At 35.2% G+C, this 15,571-nt stretch overlaps 1 protein-coding gene across 1 annotated transcript in view; it reads left to right on the forward strand.

Moving 5' to 3' along the window:
* AKAP9 (A-kinase anchoring protein 9) overlaps positions 1-15,571 on the forward strand; it is a 105,486-nt gene that overhangs the window by 80,929 nt on the left and 8,986 nt on the right. Inside the window, exons 27-41 of the mRNA XM_062507814.1 lie at positions 173-349; positions 459-563; positions 975-1,127; positions 1,375-1,554; positions 4,418-5,506; positions 6,419-6,559; positions 6,971-7,456; positions 7,868-7,931; positions 8,690-8,808; positions 9,592-9,783; positions 10,568-10,756; positions 11,398-11,542; positions 12,302-12,521; positions 13,496-13,646; positions 14,533-15,201. Of these exons, the coding sequence (XP_062363798.1) occupies positions 173-349; positions 459-563; positions 975-1,127; positions 1,375-1,554; positions 4,418-5,506; positions 6,419-6,559; positions 6,971-7,456; positions 7,868-7,931; positions 8,690-8,808; positions 9,592-9,783; positions 10,568-10,756; positions 11,398-11,542; positions 12,302-12,521; positions 13,496-13,646; positions 14,533-15,201 (4,080 nt within the window). The remainder of the gene's footprint in view (positions 1-172; positions 350-458; positions 564-974; positions 1,128-1,374; positions 1,555-4,417; positions 5,507-6,418; positions 6,560-6,970; positions 7,457-7,867; positions 7,932-8,689; positions 8,809-9,591; positions 9,784-10,567; positions 10,757-11,397; positions 11,543-12,301; positions 12,522-13,495; positions 13,647-14,532; positions 15,202-15,571) is intronic.

A 15,571-nucleotide genomic window follows, 5' to 3' on the forward strand; every position in this document is an offset into this window, starting at 1 on the left:
TACCACAGCATTCTGACTGTACGTTCTGTTTCACCTAAAGAGTAGGGGTTTCATTATGGGAGAAAAAGAGGAATATTTTCTTCCTGTCAAAAATGCATGGTGTTGCTTTTGCTATTGCTAGCAAACCCTCCCAGTGCAGTACCATATAATAATCTTGCCATATTGTCATCAGGTTGAACAGTTAACAAATCATCTCAAAGAAAAAACAGACAAATGCAGTGAGCTTTTGCTCTCTAAGGAGCAGCTTCAGAGAGATATACAAGAACGAAATGAAGAAATTGAGAAGCTAGAATGCAGGATAAGAGAACTTGAACAAGCCTTAATCATCAGTGCAGACCACTTGCAAAAGGTATTTCTTGGTTGAAATTTATCAAGGATTTGCTGCTTTCTTATTTTCTTGAGACCAGAATAGTGTATTTTTTTAAAATCTGATAACTTAGTATTATTTTTCTTTATAGGTGGAGGAAAGGAAACAGTTTGGCACCATCACAATAAAGGGAGAGTTACCTCTTGAAGTACAACTGCAAGCTGAACGAGAAGCTGTGGACAGAAAGGAAAAGGAGGTAAAATGCCTATGAAAATTTCCATCTTTCCACTTGTATGTTGGTTGATCAGTTTTTGGTTTCTGTTGAGCTTAGTGAACTATACAGATGAAATTTTTTGCAGTTATTAGAGAGACGGCACTCCAAATCCCTTTGAAATTCCCTCATCATCCATGATTGTTGCTGTTATAATATTTATGACTTGCAAGAGTGTTTATAAAATAAAAATTCAGCCCAATTGAGAAAAACAGATTTTTTTAGTGGTGTTTAAAATTCCATTCAGTTTAAGGACTCAGAATCTCACCAAGTACACATTCTTTTGTTTGTGCATAGCAAACCAATTTGCAGTAGACATTGTACTTTAAATTCATAACATTTAATTTTTGGTATGGCTTCCTATTTCTTTTCCTGCTCCTTTTGTTGGAAACATAGGTCACGAACCTTGAGGAGCAACTGGAGCAGTTTCGAGAGGAGCTAGAAAATAAAAATGAAGAAGTTCAGCAGTTGCACATGCAGCTAGAAATTCAGCGAAAGGAGTCCACTACACACTTGCAGGAACTTGAACAAGAGAACAAATTATTTAAGGTAACTGTGCAGCTGAAGATTTAGTCTACTTCCTCCACAGAAATAAGTAATTTGAAAATTCCAGGACACCAAATTCTTTCTCAAGCATTCCACCATTCAACTTGCCAAAAATATTGAAAAGCTCATATGATTACTTGTCATTGCATGAAATTTGTGTATTTTAATTCCTACACTTGAAATACGTGTATAAGAATATGCAGAAAATGCTATGTACAACTGTAACATGGTTTTGGGGGGATTTTGGCAGGATGAAATGGAAATACTAGGACTAGCTATCCAGAAATCTGAAGATGCTGCCATAAAGGACCATCATTTAGTGGCTGGGAGGCTCGCTCACATCATGCAAGAAAAGGATCAGGAAATATATCATCTTCATGAACAAATAGCAAAACTGCAACAGCAACTTGAAGCCACAGCTGACAACAAGGTACATACTTCTGAAATCCTTTTTAGAGTCCTACTTCATGCTGCTAGTTTGAAGGAAAAAACCCCTCTGTCCCCCACCAGTTGCATTATCTTCTGTTGCTGCCTTAATTTAAAAAGGCAAATGCTTCAGTTTCAAGCAATGCTTGAAACCTAATGTCTTTGTCCTTTTTAGTCTCATTTATGGCAGATGCTTTTTGCTTGCTTTTCAATTATTCTCCCTTATTTTTTGCTTGAGTTATTGTCTTAAATTCTTCATTTGTTATTCTTCTGATACTTCTGAATATTTAATACTATTTACTTGGCTGAATTCAATCTCAACATTGATTTTAGCAACTTCCCTCACGTGACTTATATTCACTGTTGTGCATCAGTGACATCTGCTGGATCATGTTAGATTTTTATGCATTTTCATCAGCTAAATTGAGCTCCATGAGATTGTGTGAATACTTTGTTCTCATACCAGTGTTGGCAAGATCTTTTATCCAATTTCGAGCATGGAGCCGCAAACAAAATGGTGTGTTTCATTAGAAATAGAGGGGAAGAAAGAAAGAAGCAGATTCATCTTTTATTTACAGAGCTTTAAAACCTGTAGCTTTCTGTTATTTTTCAATTACTTTTTTTTATTATCAGCTTTATCTTTTTTGGCTTATTTTCATTTTATACAGATAAAACACACTGATTTTTTCAGTAGCTGAATTTTGCATTCTGACTATTTTGAATGTCATTTATGAGTCATGAGGTTTCACTCAAAAGCAAGTTAAGAACAGGATTTCTGTTGTCCCTTGGTAGTTGACTGAAGATTTAGGCTAACGTTCTACTATGGCATATTGAATCCACTAAAACAGGGCTCTGACTGAGCTGGATAATTTCACTGAGTCTTTATGTTCAAAATTCAGTTATAATGATACTCAGTGAATAATGATGAAACTTTGAATTGGATTTAGGCAACTGGATCTAGGAAATATCATGCTTCAAGAATCCAGAACAATTCTGCTCTTTACAATTACCTTAGTAATAGAGTTACACTTTTTGCCTTGAGAAAAATACCTAGGATTAAGTTGTAATTCATTTTAATGAATTAGTTCTTCTCCTGTTACATCAAGCTTAATTTTCTTAATTTCATCCTCTGACTTGGTTTTATTTTCCAGGACATTAAATAATTACTCTGCTTGGTTATGAGAGCATTATTAAATATTAATAATTCTTAGGTTAATCCCTTTTCTAAGTCCCTTAGACATCTTCATCCCACTAAGTGCTTTTCTTTTAATTACTGTATTTGCATTCTGTGGGCCTTTATTCCATTGTGTTATGAAGAACAGAAACTATTATGCTGAGCTGATAGCAATCCCCAGGATCACTGTGCTTTCTTCTGCCTGTGGCAGTGGGGTTGAAACTGTATGATCTTTAAGGTGCCTTCCAACCCAAACTATTTTATGATTTTATGACTTGTTCAGATTCTGTTTAGTGTTTTTGAGCTTCCTCTAGTCTGTGGATTTTTAAAATTAAGTTCTTGGTTGGCAAACCACCCTTTCTAATTTATACAGTCACATTGATTTTTGTACATATTATACTCATTGCAAAGTCATGTTATTACTCTACTTAACTAACTATGCATAGTGAAGTATTAAGTGATAAAGGAAAAAACATGGCTATTTGAGTAATGAGTTTAGTAATCTTTCATCTTTTCTGCATGTTTTTTCAGATTCGAAAAGACTGTTTTTACCTATTTCAGATACCATAACTGATTTTATTTTATTATATTTTTCAAATATTTTTGACATATCTTCTTCTGCCTTCTGCATTTCCACTATAGGATCACTGTTCACTTCAACTCTCCAAAGATTCACTTAAAACCAAAAAATCCATTTGGTTTTTAGCCATACTGCTTACAATTTTGTCTGTCTTTATTATGTCTTCATAAAGACAAATTTTTTGTCATTCTTCTACACTCAAATGAAATTTGCTTCCACAGAAATTCAACAGGAAGGTTTTTCAAATTAATTTTTATTCCTTTTGCTGAGACTTTATTTATTGAATTTGGAGTTCATCAACACCTGTCATTCCAGTTTTTTGTTTCTACTCATTTATGAGAAGCCAGTATAAGATGTCTTCTCTTTTCTTCATTATGAAGTCATCACCTTCATATTTGATCAATTACATAATTTTATAAACTTCTTGGAATTTTGATCCCCTTACACAGCCTCTAATTTCAAGTGTCTTTAGAAGTAATCTAGGAAAGTATTGTTCTTACTCTCTTCATGTTTTCATGAGTCTCTGATTTTATGTTTGGATGATCATATGCATTATAAAATATATCCTTCTATAATTTTGTCTCTTTTTTTTCTTTGATTTAAACTATGGTGCAAAGAAATGATTGTGCACTGGGTCTGTGTGTTCTGTTTGCCCTGTGTATTTGTGTGCAGAAAATGTCACAGTCAACTGATAGGTGTTTTCTGTGGTCTCATATTAAAAAGCACATTATATTGGTATTTTTCAACACCATTAGTAAAAGGTCTATTTGTATTTAAAATTCATCTAAATATTCATCTAAATTGGGTGTCATATAAATAAGCACATAGTGAGCACTTAAAATTCAGTGTTCCCTAGCTCTGTGAATGTTACAAATGCTTTCACTTCATCTAAAGTTTGAATATCTGTTTTTCAGTTCTTTAAGGTCGTGGGCTATTTTCTCAGTCCTGTTTGAAGATGTCTCAGTTCTCCTTAAAGCTTTAGAAGAGACATCACATTAAGAAATTCATTGAGTACTTTCTTTTATGAGATCTTTCAATGTTTGCTTAAACTGTTTCTGTCAAGTCCAGGACAAACATGATCTTGGTGGTTTTGTTTGGCTTTATTTTTCTCAGGTTATTGAAGAGCAAAATGAGCATATACGGGAGCTCGAAGCCCAGGTGGAATGTCTGAAAAGTGATCAAGAACGTGTGAAGAAAAAAAACGATGAGGAAGTAGAGCAGTTGAATGATGTAATTGATAAGCTTCAGCAAGAGCTGGCAATTATTGAACAAAAGATGCCAACAGACATTGCTGGTTTTCAAGAAGATGCTGACAGTCCAAAACACATACTTGAAGCAGTTTTGGCAGAAAAGGAAGCTTTGGAAAAGCAAGTAGAAAATATAAATGCAGAGGCATCTCAAACAAAGAATGAGCTTGAGGAAACAAAGTTAAAAATGAGCCAGTTAAAGCAAGAAGTAACTATGTTGAAAAAAGAGCATGAAAGAATAACAGAGAAATATAAGTGTGCACTGGTCCAAGGTGATAAGTCAAAACCAGAAGACAGGAGCAATGGAAAAACTGAACAAATGGGGGGAGGCTTATGTCAGGAGATAGACTTGCTAGATCAGTCCCAGCTTAAGACTTCAGATGAGAATGCAAGAGTCACCATTAGCAAGATGGAAATACAACTGCAGCAACTTCAGGCATGCATTAAGCAAAAAGATTCAGAACTGTGCCAGTGCTACAATGAAATAAAAGACATGAAAGAGCAAAGCAAAGCTGAAAAAGAAACACTTAAAAAGAGGATATTAGAACTGGAAAAGACACTAATGGAGAAAGTTGCTGCTGCTCTTGTGAGTCAGGTTCAGCTAAATGCAGTTCAAGAGCAGAGAAGATTCATGCAGGAAATTCAGGAAGCTTCAAGATGTGTGGATGAAGCAAACAAGAATGCCCAAACAGAGGGTTTGAGTGACAGAACTGAAAATGAGACAGAATCAAAATTATCACTCCTAACACAGAGGCTTAGTGAGATGGAAGACCAGCTGGCAATGGTAAATCATAGCTTGGAGCTAGAAAAAGAAAATGTGAAAGTTGCCCAAAAGGAAGCTACAGTGAAAGAAGAGAGGTTCTTAGAGCTTCAGCAATTGTTAGAAGAGGTTAAAGAAAAACATGAGGAGGAGATTCAGAAATATATTAAGCAAGAACAAATGTGGACATATCAGGTAAATAGACACAATTTTCTTTTGTCTTGTTTTCACTAAAACCTGTAATTTTATGTAAAGTATAATGAATGAAATGGTTCCTACCCCACCATCAGTTTCCATTACACATTAAAAACACCTTACCTTTTAATGATTGTAAGATGGTTTTGAATTTTGGACATATCATTTCTTATTCTTAATTTGACTTGACATAGAATGGAATGTAGTACACTTTTACATGGTGTGGAGGTAGAGACATAAAAATTAAAGTTATAAAAACTGTCCAAGAGAGGATTCAGAATGATAAGGGAAGTGATAGCAATTTGTCTATACAGGTATTTTTGGAGTGGAGGTTGTTTATTTATATAAGTTTTTCTTTTGATTTATGTTTTCTTGCTTTCCCATCTCAGTTCCAAAGATATTTCCCTTCAGTAACTTTTCCAGTAATCATTTGTCCAGATTTCCATGTGCCAGTGGTTTATTGCTTCTCAATTTAGAACCATCAGTCAAAATTGACTATGTTTGTTAGTCCAAAAATGGGCTTGATGTCTCTGAATGTGAGAGTCTCAGCAATCATGGAACCCAGTACTGGACACGAAAAGGTTCTAAGATCTTTCATCCAAATACAAATTTAATGAATATCCTAAATGTCTTATAAGTTAAACAGTGTTATCAGACTTCATTTCCTTCTCTCTGTTGACCTTCCTCCCTGTGCTTTCTGTGTGGTGTATCCAATTTATGCTTGTAGTTCAGTAAACTGTAAGATAGTCTCCTTCCTTGGTCTTAATCTTATTGTTTTGAAGCTGTGTTAACCCAAAAAACATACATTTGTTTTCCCCTTTGGTCTTTTCACTTTGTAAGTTGGTGTGAAAGTGATCAGTGCTGTTGCAACTTGATTCTTTACCATTTTCCATGTGTCATGTTGACATACAGGTAGAAGCACAGCTCATGGAAAGTCAAAAAGAAAAAGTTCTTATAACTGAACTTGAACAAATGAAAGAAGAGGCAGCTGCTGCTAAGGAAGAACTGAGCAGTTACAGAGAAAAGGCAGAAAAACTTCAGCAAGAACTAGCAGTAAGAACCACAGTGTTCCATATTGCATTTAAATCAAATAGTTGCACAGGACTTACTGTTCGAATATGCATGCTGTAGTTTGGGATTTTTTAATCTTTTACTGAGAATGCCACCAAGAAAAACAGCCACTCAGTGAGTGAAACAGAGCTGATGAAGAAGAAGAAGCCTATTGTGAGTGGAACAGAGCAGATGCTCTAGATCAAATATTCACTCATCGGCAAAGTACTTTGTTTTACTGCAATGCAACAGTGGATCTAGAGCAGCATTTCTTAGGAGATAATATGTGCCACCATGTGTCATAACTGTTTCAAAATAGGACTAAATTGAGCTGTAATGGTTTAGAGGGTTGCTTGGATTATAGCTGTTTTAAGTACCTGGAAAGATTGCAATTGAGATTCTCCATATTTACAGGTAAAAGAGGCAAGTCTGAGACACCTTCAGGAAGACCTGTGCAAAGTCAAAGAGCACCTGGTTCAAGCAGAAGACAGGCTTGCAAGCTACCTGAGAAAGGACAAAGAAATGGTGAAAACTGAAAGCAAGAAGGATGTAGAAATATCATGTGATTTGTCAACCAGTGATTCTACTCTAACTGGAAACAGCTCCCCATCACAAACAGACAAGAGTGTGGAAATGTCACCCACCCTTGTTAAAAATTCAGAAATGCAAACTGATTTGCAGAATGGATGCTCTTCAGAAGAGATTGCAGAGATTGTAAGAGAATTTACTGAAAAAATCGACCAAATGCAGGAGCTCCACGCTGCTGAAATCATGGACATGGAGACAAGGCATATTGCTGAATCTGAAGCATTAAAGAGAGAGAAGTTTGTTGCAGTACAAGTACTGACTGAAGAATGTAATACTCTGAAGGAAGTGTTAGAAACTCTGCAAGCCAAAGAAGTATGTATTTTATTTCATAATTACTGAAAAACTTCAAGCTTTTGCTCTTGCTACAAAATTCCCATTTAAAATCTGTAAAGTGTGAACCACTACATACTCAGTAAAAAATTTCTAAGTGTTCTAATGTTTCCATGGCCCTGAGAGAGATTGTGAGACCCTTTCTCAGCATTTAGTTGGCAGGTGTGCTCAACTATCAGGTCTTTCCTTGTGCTTCTGCCTTGAACCTGTCCTGTTCTGTGAAATGTAGATAACCCTGTGGAATGCCATCTCTCTCATATTCTATTTTATTACTTTGATTGCAGGGGAATTGGAGCAAAGAGGTTCACATTATTTCCTGCTCCTTTAAAGTTTCCACCTTATTAAGAGTGGGTGAGGGGTTAAAGACTTGATTGTTTTCTTTTCTAAATACAGAGAATCCCAGTTTCTGGATTAGCACCTTCTCCACCACATCAAGCTAGAGATGGAGGTTCTAGTGGTAAGAAATATTTTTTTACAAATTTAAAACAGCATTATAAATTACATCTGCTCTTTTATATATTAAATTTACCATTAAAGAGTTTGTGTTCTAAGAAATCAAAACAGCTACTGCCCAGATTGAAGCAGAAGCCTGTTGCACCAGCAAAAGGTTCTACTATGAACCATCGTCTACTAATTTGGTACAAAACTGAACCATTGTCCATGTCTACTTATTTGGTGCAAAAGGAAAATGTCTGGAGCAGAAATGGATTTTAGTTGAGGCATCAGATGCTAATTATTTTCTTTTCCAATGGAGTTTCTATATCCTTCTTAGCTATTACTTTATCTCTTCACTGTAGCCTCATCATCTCCTGATAGTATTTAAAGCTACAGCTCCCTAGCAGTGGAAGATTATGACAGGTATTGACTTCTCCAAGTGTAATAAAATTATTAGAGTCATTCTTTTCATAAGCAAGGCTAAGCATACTAAGAGTGGGTCATTTGCCAGAAGTGTTTATGCAAGTAGTTGTTTGTCTTGTAAAACTAAACTCGGATTTTTAAGTTTGGTTGTGGTTTTATTTTTTAGTTTTGTTTTGCTGTTACTTCTTTGAAACTGTAAAAGAAAAAACTATATGACAGGTAGTCTCTAGGCTTAGAATGAACCCTCAGTGACATGCAACTACCTGATAAAACAACAGATATAAAATACTTTTTGATGCCTATTCTTCAAAGCTTCACAGTAATCCAGCTTTCATGTTTTTCTCTCCTTTTATTTAGACTCCAGTTCAGACTGGAGTCAAGGAATGTATCTTGCTCAGACCCAGGGATCTGACACGATATCCGAAGGAATAGATGAAGGTGAAACTTCAACAGATTTACTTCCAAAAAAAATTAAGGTAAAATAGACTCAATGTTTTTTTTAAGGAACAAAAGTGATACTACCAGAAGTTGAGATTAGCTTCTGCTTGATCATTGATAACAGAGCCATTTAGATAAGTTTTAGTGTTGACTATTTTAATACATTTTCTACATGCATTTTTGCATTTTAAATTAGGCTAAATATGAGTTTTATATCTGTAAGCTTGTTCTCAGTTATGATTATGAGAAATAAAAATACGTTTATAATTCATTGCAATTTTGTTGTATTAACAATAAAGTCATGATCATATATGACACAATTTTATAGATTCTGTTTTTATAGCTATGTTATGAAAGCTAATGTATTTATTATAAACAGTAAGGGTATCATGCTTTAACTACATATTTTAAAAAGTATTTTGTGACAAAGCCCTCACTTCATAGTAATTTCAAAAAGTGAATGGCAAAGCTTACCTGGAGGCTTCCCAGGACTGTTTTCAAAATGTCAGTTTCTATTAGTAGCTACTTTAAAAATAAAAATTTGATTTGACAGATGTACACAGGAAAATTTTGTTTGAAACTGAGGACAAATACAACTGTTTAGTAAGTTTCTGTCTGATACATAAAGGGCTGGGTGACACTTCTCTCCTTGATATGAGGAAGCATAGTTTCCTCATGCTGATCAAATTAGAAGTACCTAATCTATCTAATCTATCTAGCTATCTAATACATATAAAATATGATTGCAATTATTATTATTGTTGTTATTATATGTTGTTATTATTACTGGCATTACTGATTTATTTTTGCTTTTACTGCAGGGTTTGCTGAGAGCAGTCCATCATGAAGGCATACAGGTGCTGTCTCTCACTGAATTTCCATATAGTGAAAAAGATCAGTCACCTCATAAGGAAGAGCCAGAATCTTGGCTAGAAGAAAGAAAAGCTTTCCTAAGCACCATCTCATCTTTGAAAGACCTAATTGCAAAAATGCAAGTTCACAGAGAAGCTGAGGTATAAATAATGCCATAAGATTCTATCTGAATAAAAAATAATTTATTATAACATATTCACTGTTCACGTTTAAACGCTTAAATATTCTGTTACAAGGTGAAATATTTTTAAAATGTGCCATAAAACTCCATATTGCTCTTCATCATATTACAGCTTATATTTCTTCTGTGCATTGGTAACTTTTGACTGCATAGGTCCACCTTTTAAGAAGAATTCTCTTTTGAAACATGTTCCAATAGCAGTTTAAATAGATTTTTTAATGCTGTTATTTATTGGTTTATTAATCAGTAATCTGTTAAAACTTTTTCTTGTTAAATAACACCAATTAGACTCTTGGGTTTATGCAGGTAGTTTCTATTACTTCAGCATTTCCTTTGGCATGCAAAGGGGGCAGATGTACTTCGTGTAATTTAGAATTAAATCTTTTTCATACACAATATCTGCACACTACCACATATCTCTGTGAGAGCCTAGGGAGAGACATGTAATATACAGAAAATTAAAAGAATAGTGTGATATAGTCACCTCAGTAGCAACTACACAGGGCTGAGTTTTCAGCTACAAAAAGCTAAATCACCTCCATCTAAAACAAAGCTAAAAGTTTAGCATTTCTGCATGCAGAAAAATTTGTAATGGGTACAGTAAATGCATCCATTTGGAAGGATGAAATTTACACAATTATTAAGAAAAGCTAAATATTCCACTGAAAACACACACTCTGCATAGAATTATAATGACATAAACTTTCAGTTTGGCTCTTTAAATTGCTTTTATACCACTGCAGATCTGTGCAAGTACTGAATCTCCTGAAGGTGTCTCAGACTGGCGAGGGGAACTTCTGCATGCCATTCAACAGCTTTTTGTGAGGGAACAAAATGTTCTCGTTGCTGCATTTCAAACTGAACTTGCAGAAATGGGCACAAGAGATGCAGTGATGTTGATGAATCAGTTAGAGCACAGACTACAAGAGCAGGTAATATAAACCATACTGTAGTCAAAATGTTTATCTACATTAGATTTTAATTTTAAATTTGTAAATCCATTATAATATATGTATTAATAGTGGTTTTGACAGTCTAAATATGAAAACAAAGTCAGACTTGCAGAAAGAACTAATGTCTTTTAAAAGAAAAATTATGTGGCATGGGAAATAAACTTTTGAGTTCACAAGTTACAGAATATATACAGCCTTCAGAGATCAATTTGAATTAAACACAGTTGTCCTGAGCCTGATGTCATTAAGTTAATTAGAATTATATTGCACTGCCTAAGGGAAAAGGTAGCTTGTTTATACAAAATAATTTGCAAGAAGAGAAAGTGATAAGGCTGCTATGGGACAGAGGAAAGTAAGTTATCTCCTCTGGAACATGGAAGGATTAATGAGAAAATTGCAGTTTGCCAGAAAAGTGATAGCTCTTTTCAGTCTGTGATTTTGATGCCTAGTAGAGAAATAAAAAAAAAAAAATCAAGCAGTTCTTCCAAATATTGTAATACTGACTTCATTGAAAATGTTTTGAATATATATGCACTATGAATGTATAAATGTGATGTCGTCATCATAGATATTCTCATAAAATCTGGAGTTTTACTTTGAAATGTTTCTAATGCTAATAGGCTACTAACGAGAGAGCAGCAATGGACTGTCTTCAGAATGCAGACAGAAGAAGTCTGCTGATGGAGATTCAAGTATTACATGCTCAGATGAACAGTAAGAAAAGTAACCCAAAGAGAGAACAAGAGATTGACTCAAAAAGCCAAGGTGACTTCTGTGGTAATATATGTCTGTTTCCAAAAGCTTTCAAGGCAGTGTTCATAATGTTGTAAGTGACAAAAATGGTGACTTTCTTTGGTCTCTGATTTTGATATGCATGTTCTGAACATGCGTAGTTTTCATCTTCTTCAATCTTATTTGACTACTTTATCAAAACTTAAGATATAATCTGTGTTCTTAGGACTTGTATCAAACTGAAAGTGGTACGAAATTATGTTCAATTGCTATAAAAATCAAGCTTGAATTTTAAGGCTATTTTCTATGTATATGCTTCACTGTTTAGGTTCAGCAGTTTTGAAATTATCTAAGTTGGATAGTCAGTCATAATGCAGAAACTAAGAAGCAATTAGAATGAAGAACAAAATGTTCAGAGAACAGGTATACTTTAAAATTGAGTGAAGCTCACCGACACTGCTTAGTTACAAATATTAGGTCACATAAGTATACATATGTAATGTAACTAACTTAAATTATGTTAATCACTATCCAAATGATGCATATTGATATAGTTGCATACGTCTTATAGCCTTTAAGAAATAAAGAAGTTGAAGTGGATTCTTGAAAGTATGAAAGGCATTCAAGTATAAAAGTCATGCGTTTGCTTTTATTGCACTACTGAAAGAATGTAATATTTTAAAATATGGCTCTTAATAATAGCCTTGTGTTCATGCTCTGGCTAGTAGAAGCTTTACCCAAACACAGTGTCTTTTTATGAAGTAATTTCCATATTAATGGTGCTCTCATTAGAAATGATGGAGTATAATATGCAGCAGAAGCAGTTGCAAATTCTGGAGATGCAAGTGGAGCTCCGGAGTATGAAGGACAGAGCAGCAGACCTTCAGGAGCAGCTGAATTCAGAGAGGATGATGGGCGCAGAGCTGAAGAATGAACTTGCACAAGCCAAGCTAGAGCTTGAAGCAACCCTTAAAGCACAGCACAAGCACTTCAAGGACCTAGAAACCATCAGGTGTGGCTTTCACTGTGCCAAGCTGTCTGTGTTGACTGTGAAGATTATCTTTCCTAACCTGAAATCATAATACTGATTTTATTAAGGCACTTGATCTCATGTCATATAATTGCTTCTCAGTATTTCTGTCAAACCTACCTGACAAGAATAGACATTTTACATTTGACAAAAAAATATATATTTCAACTCATTATTCAATTTAATACTTTATTAATTATCAAGTTCCATTTTAAATGTTGTCACATTAGACTACTGTATACAAGCTAATAAGCAGACCATATTTATTAAAGGTTTTTAATCTCCATGAACATGGTGAAAAAAATTGAAAAGTTAAGATGACTTTGCAAGTACTTCCATATAAAATACCCTTAAATGTTGCTTTGACATAGTTGATAGCAGAAGCCACAGATTTGGCACTTAAGAAAGCCATTAATATTTATGCCTGAAGCAGAGGGATGCAGTTCATTAACAATTAGATGTTCAGATCAGAGATTACAAATTAGGATGGAGTTTAAATTGGGATTACTTTACAGATTACTTTATACTCTTTACAGACCGTCAGGAGCAAGTTTCTTTTGCAAATGGGTGCAGAATTGATTTTCCACAAAATGAAAATTCGGGTCATAGATTTTTCCTTTTCCCCCAGTATATATTTTTTTCCTTTGAGAAATATGGCAGCAAGATGCACTTCCATGGCATTCTTTAAGATTTTGGCCTGTGACTGGATTAGGTTGAGCACTAACTTCCTCTGAGCCCCAACAAGTGGCAGCTACAAAGGTAGCAGGATGGACGCCCTTTTTGTAATTCTTGAACTATGCAATTCTTTTGGGTTTGAGTTAGTCTTGTCTTTCTAAATAGGCTTTTCACTGTTGCTCCACTAGACTGGAAGTGTTTTCATTGCACAGAATGGAATAAATACCACCTGACTATATAATGACATTGCCTAATGCAAAGTTCACCCATTTCTCTTTTAGGATTGAAGTTAAAGAAAAAGCAGCTGAGCTGGATATTCTTAAGGATACAATGGCCAATGAACAGAAAAAATCAAGAGAGCTACAGTGGGCTTTGGAAAAAGAAAAAGCTAAAATGGAACGCACTGAGGAAAGAGGAAGAGAAGAGCTTGAGGTATTCTATAATCCCAGGTGGCCTGGGACATCAAGGAGCATAAAAATATTCTTTTGGTTAACATTTCATCTCAGCTTATATTTTTGTCCGATGCATGCTTCACGTTCTGTCTTCAGCTGTAGTATTGTATCGTATAGAGCTGAAGAAAAATGTATAGAAGCTGTGTGGCAAAGTGTGAAAAAGGCCTGATGCACATTCCATTTAAATAGATAAGAGCTTTACTGTGCTTTTCAGGCCCAAGATTCAAAGATTGTGTAATGGCTCTGAGTTATTCAAAGGGACAGGACACTGCTGGTGTGGCTACACCCAGCCCTCAGCACAGCCTAACTCATAAAATATAGTATTTAAGAGTATGACTTATGAAGACATGTTGTTTGTCACCATTTAAAAAGTCTGCAGTTTCACCTCATGAAAATCAAACTAGGGAGTTTACTTTAGGAGAAAATGCTTCATTAGTATCTTCCTTGGTACCTCTGCAGTATCTGCTATAGTGGAGGAGAAAGCAGGTATCCTGCTACAAGACGAAAGACAAAGGAGCAATAACTTCAACAGCACTGATTTATTTACATCTTGAAATCCAAAGTTAAAAAGTCATTTTCACAGTTTTAGAAAGTAAAAGTAGCTGGCTGTCTTCAACTTCAGGACTACAATTGTTTGTATCTCACTATAAAGTATGTGTTAAAAAGAATTTTTATGAGATAATCTGATTTTCGAATAAAGGCATCTGTAATGTATCTTAGTGTCAGATGTAACTGCAGCATTCAGAGTATTGTTGCTTTACTTGTGAATAGCAAAACCTGTATGCAGAGCTTATTTGCAATTTGCAGAAGATAATGGAAAATATGCACAAATGGCTTTGATCAATTCTTATGTTTTCTTTTGAAAGGACTTAAAATTCTCTCTTGAAGATCAAAAACAAAAGAACTTAGAGTTAAGCAAACTTCTGGAGCAAGAGAAACAGCTGTCAAGTGATCTGCAACAGAAAATTGAATCCCAAGAAGCACTCAGTGCTGCCCAGCTGTCACGTGAGCGAGGCCGTAATTCTGAGTTGCAGGTGCTTCTTGAATCAGAGAAGGTTCGAGCTCTCGAAATAAGCAGTGCCCTGGAAAGGGAAAAAGAGCTGTGTGCTCAGCTTCAAAGTGCTGAAGATAAGGGGCAAGCTGGAACACCTAATCCATCTGAGGAATTGCTTAAAGAGCTACAGAAGCAAATGGATGAAAAGCATGACCGTATAGTGGAGTTAGTAAGTGAGATGGAGAAGTATAAACTGGAATCTGTGCAAGCGAGACAGCAAATGGAAAAAGAAAGGCAGATCCAGAGGCAAGCATTACAAGCAGAACAAGATGCTAACGTAATAGTACAGAAGAAACTCCATGAACTGGAGTCCAAAGTAGAAGACCTGCAGTGGCAACTTGGAGAAAAGAAGCAAGAAGTTCATAAATTAGGGAATGAAACAAAGAAGTTGCAGGAAATAATCCAAGATCTACAGAAAAAAGAGCAGGAGGATGAAGGAAGAAAGGAAGCTGAAAGGACACCAAGCCACAACCCAAATGAGGTACAGTAGGACTGAAAGTAATGTGTAATATTGAAATATGCAGTTTAGCTTTAATTCTTTTACTCAATTATGTGTCACTGTGCCTTGACTCTATCTGTAAAATAGCCTGCAGATTACAGAACATGTGCACCAGAGAATGGAAAAGGGAAAACATTCCAGTTTGCTTCCTAAAACTGTTCACATGCTTCTTCCTCAGAGTGAAGTTATAGAAATAAATAAGGAAGAGCATAAGCAAGAGAAATGCATCTGGGTGTATACACACACTTTGTGTCTCAGTACAGGAGAAGAACATTACTTGCAACCAGTTGCAGGAATGAGCTACTCCTACTCAGGAATCCCCCAGGTCACTGCCCTTAATCTTTAGTTCATA

This window comes from Cinclus cinclus, chromosome 1 (genome assembly GCF_963662255.1).
Source record: "Cinclus cinclus chromosome 1, bCinCin1.1, whole genome shotgun sequence".
In the NCBI taxonomy this organism is placed as follows: domain Eukaryota; kingdom Metazoa; phylum Chordata; class Aves; order Passeriformes; family Cinclidae; genus Cinclus; species Cinclus cinclus.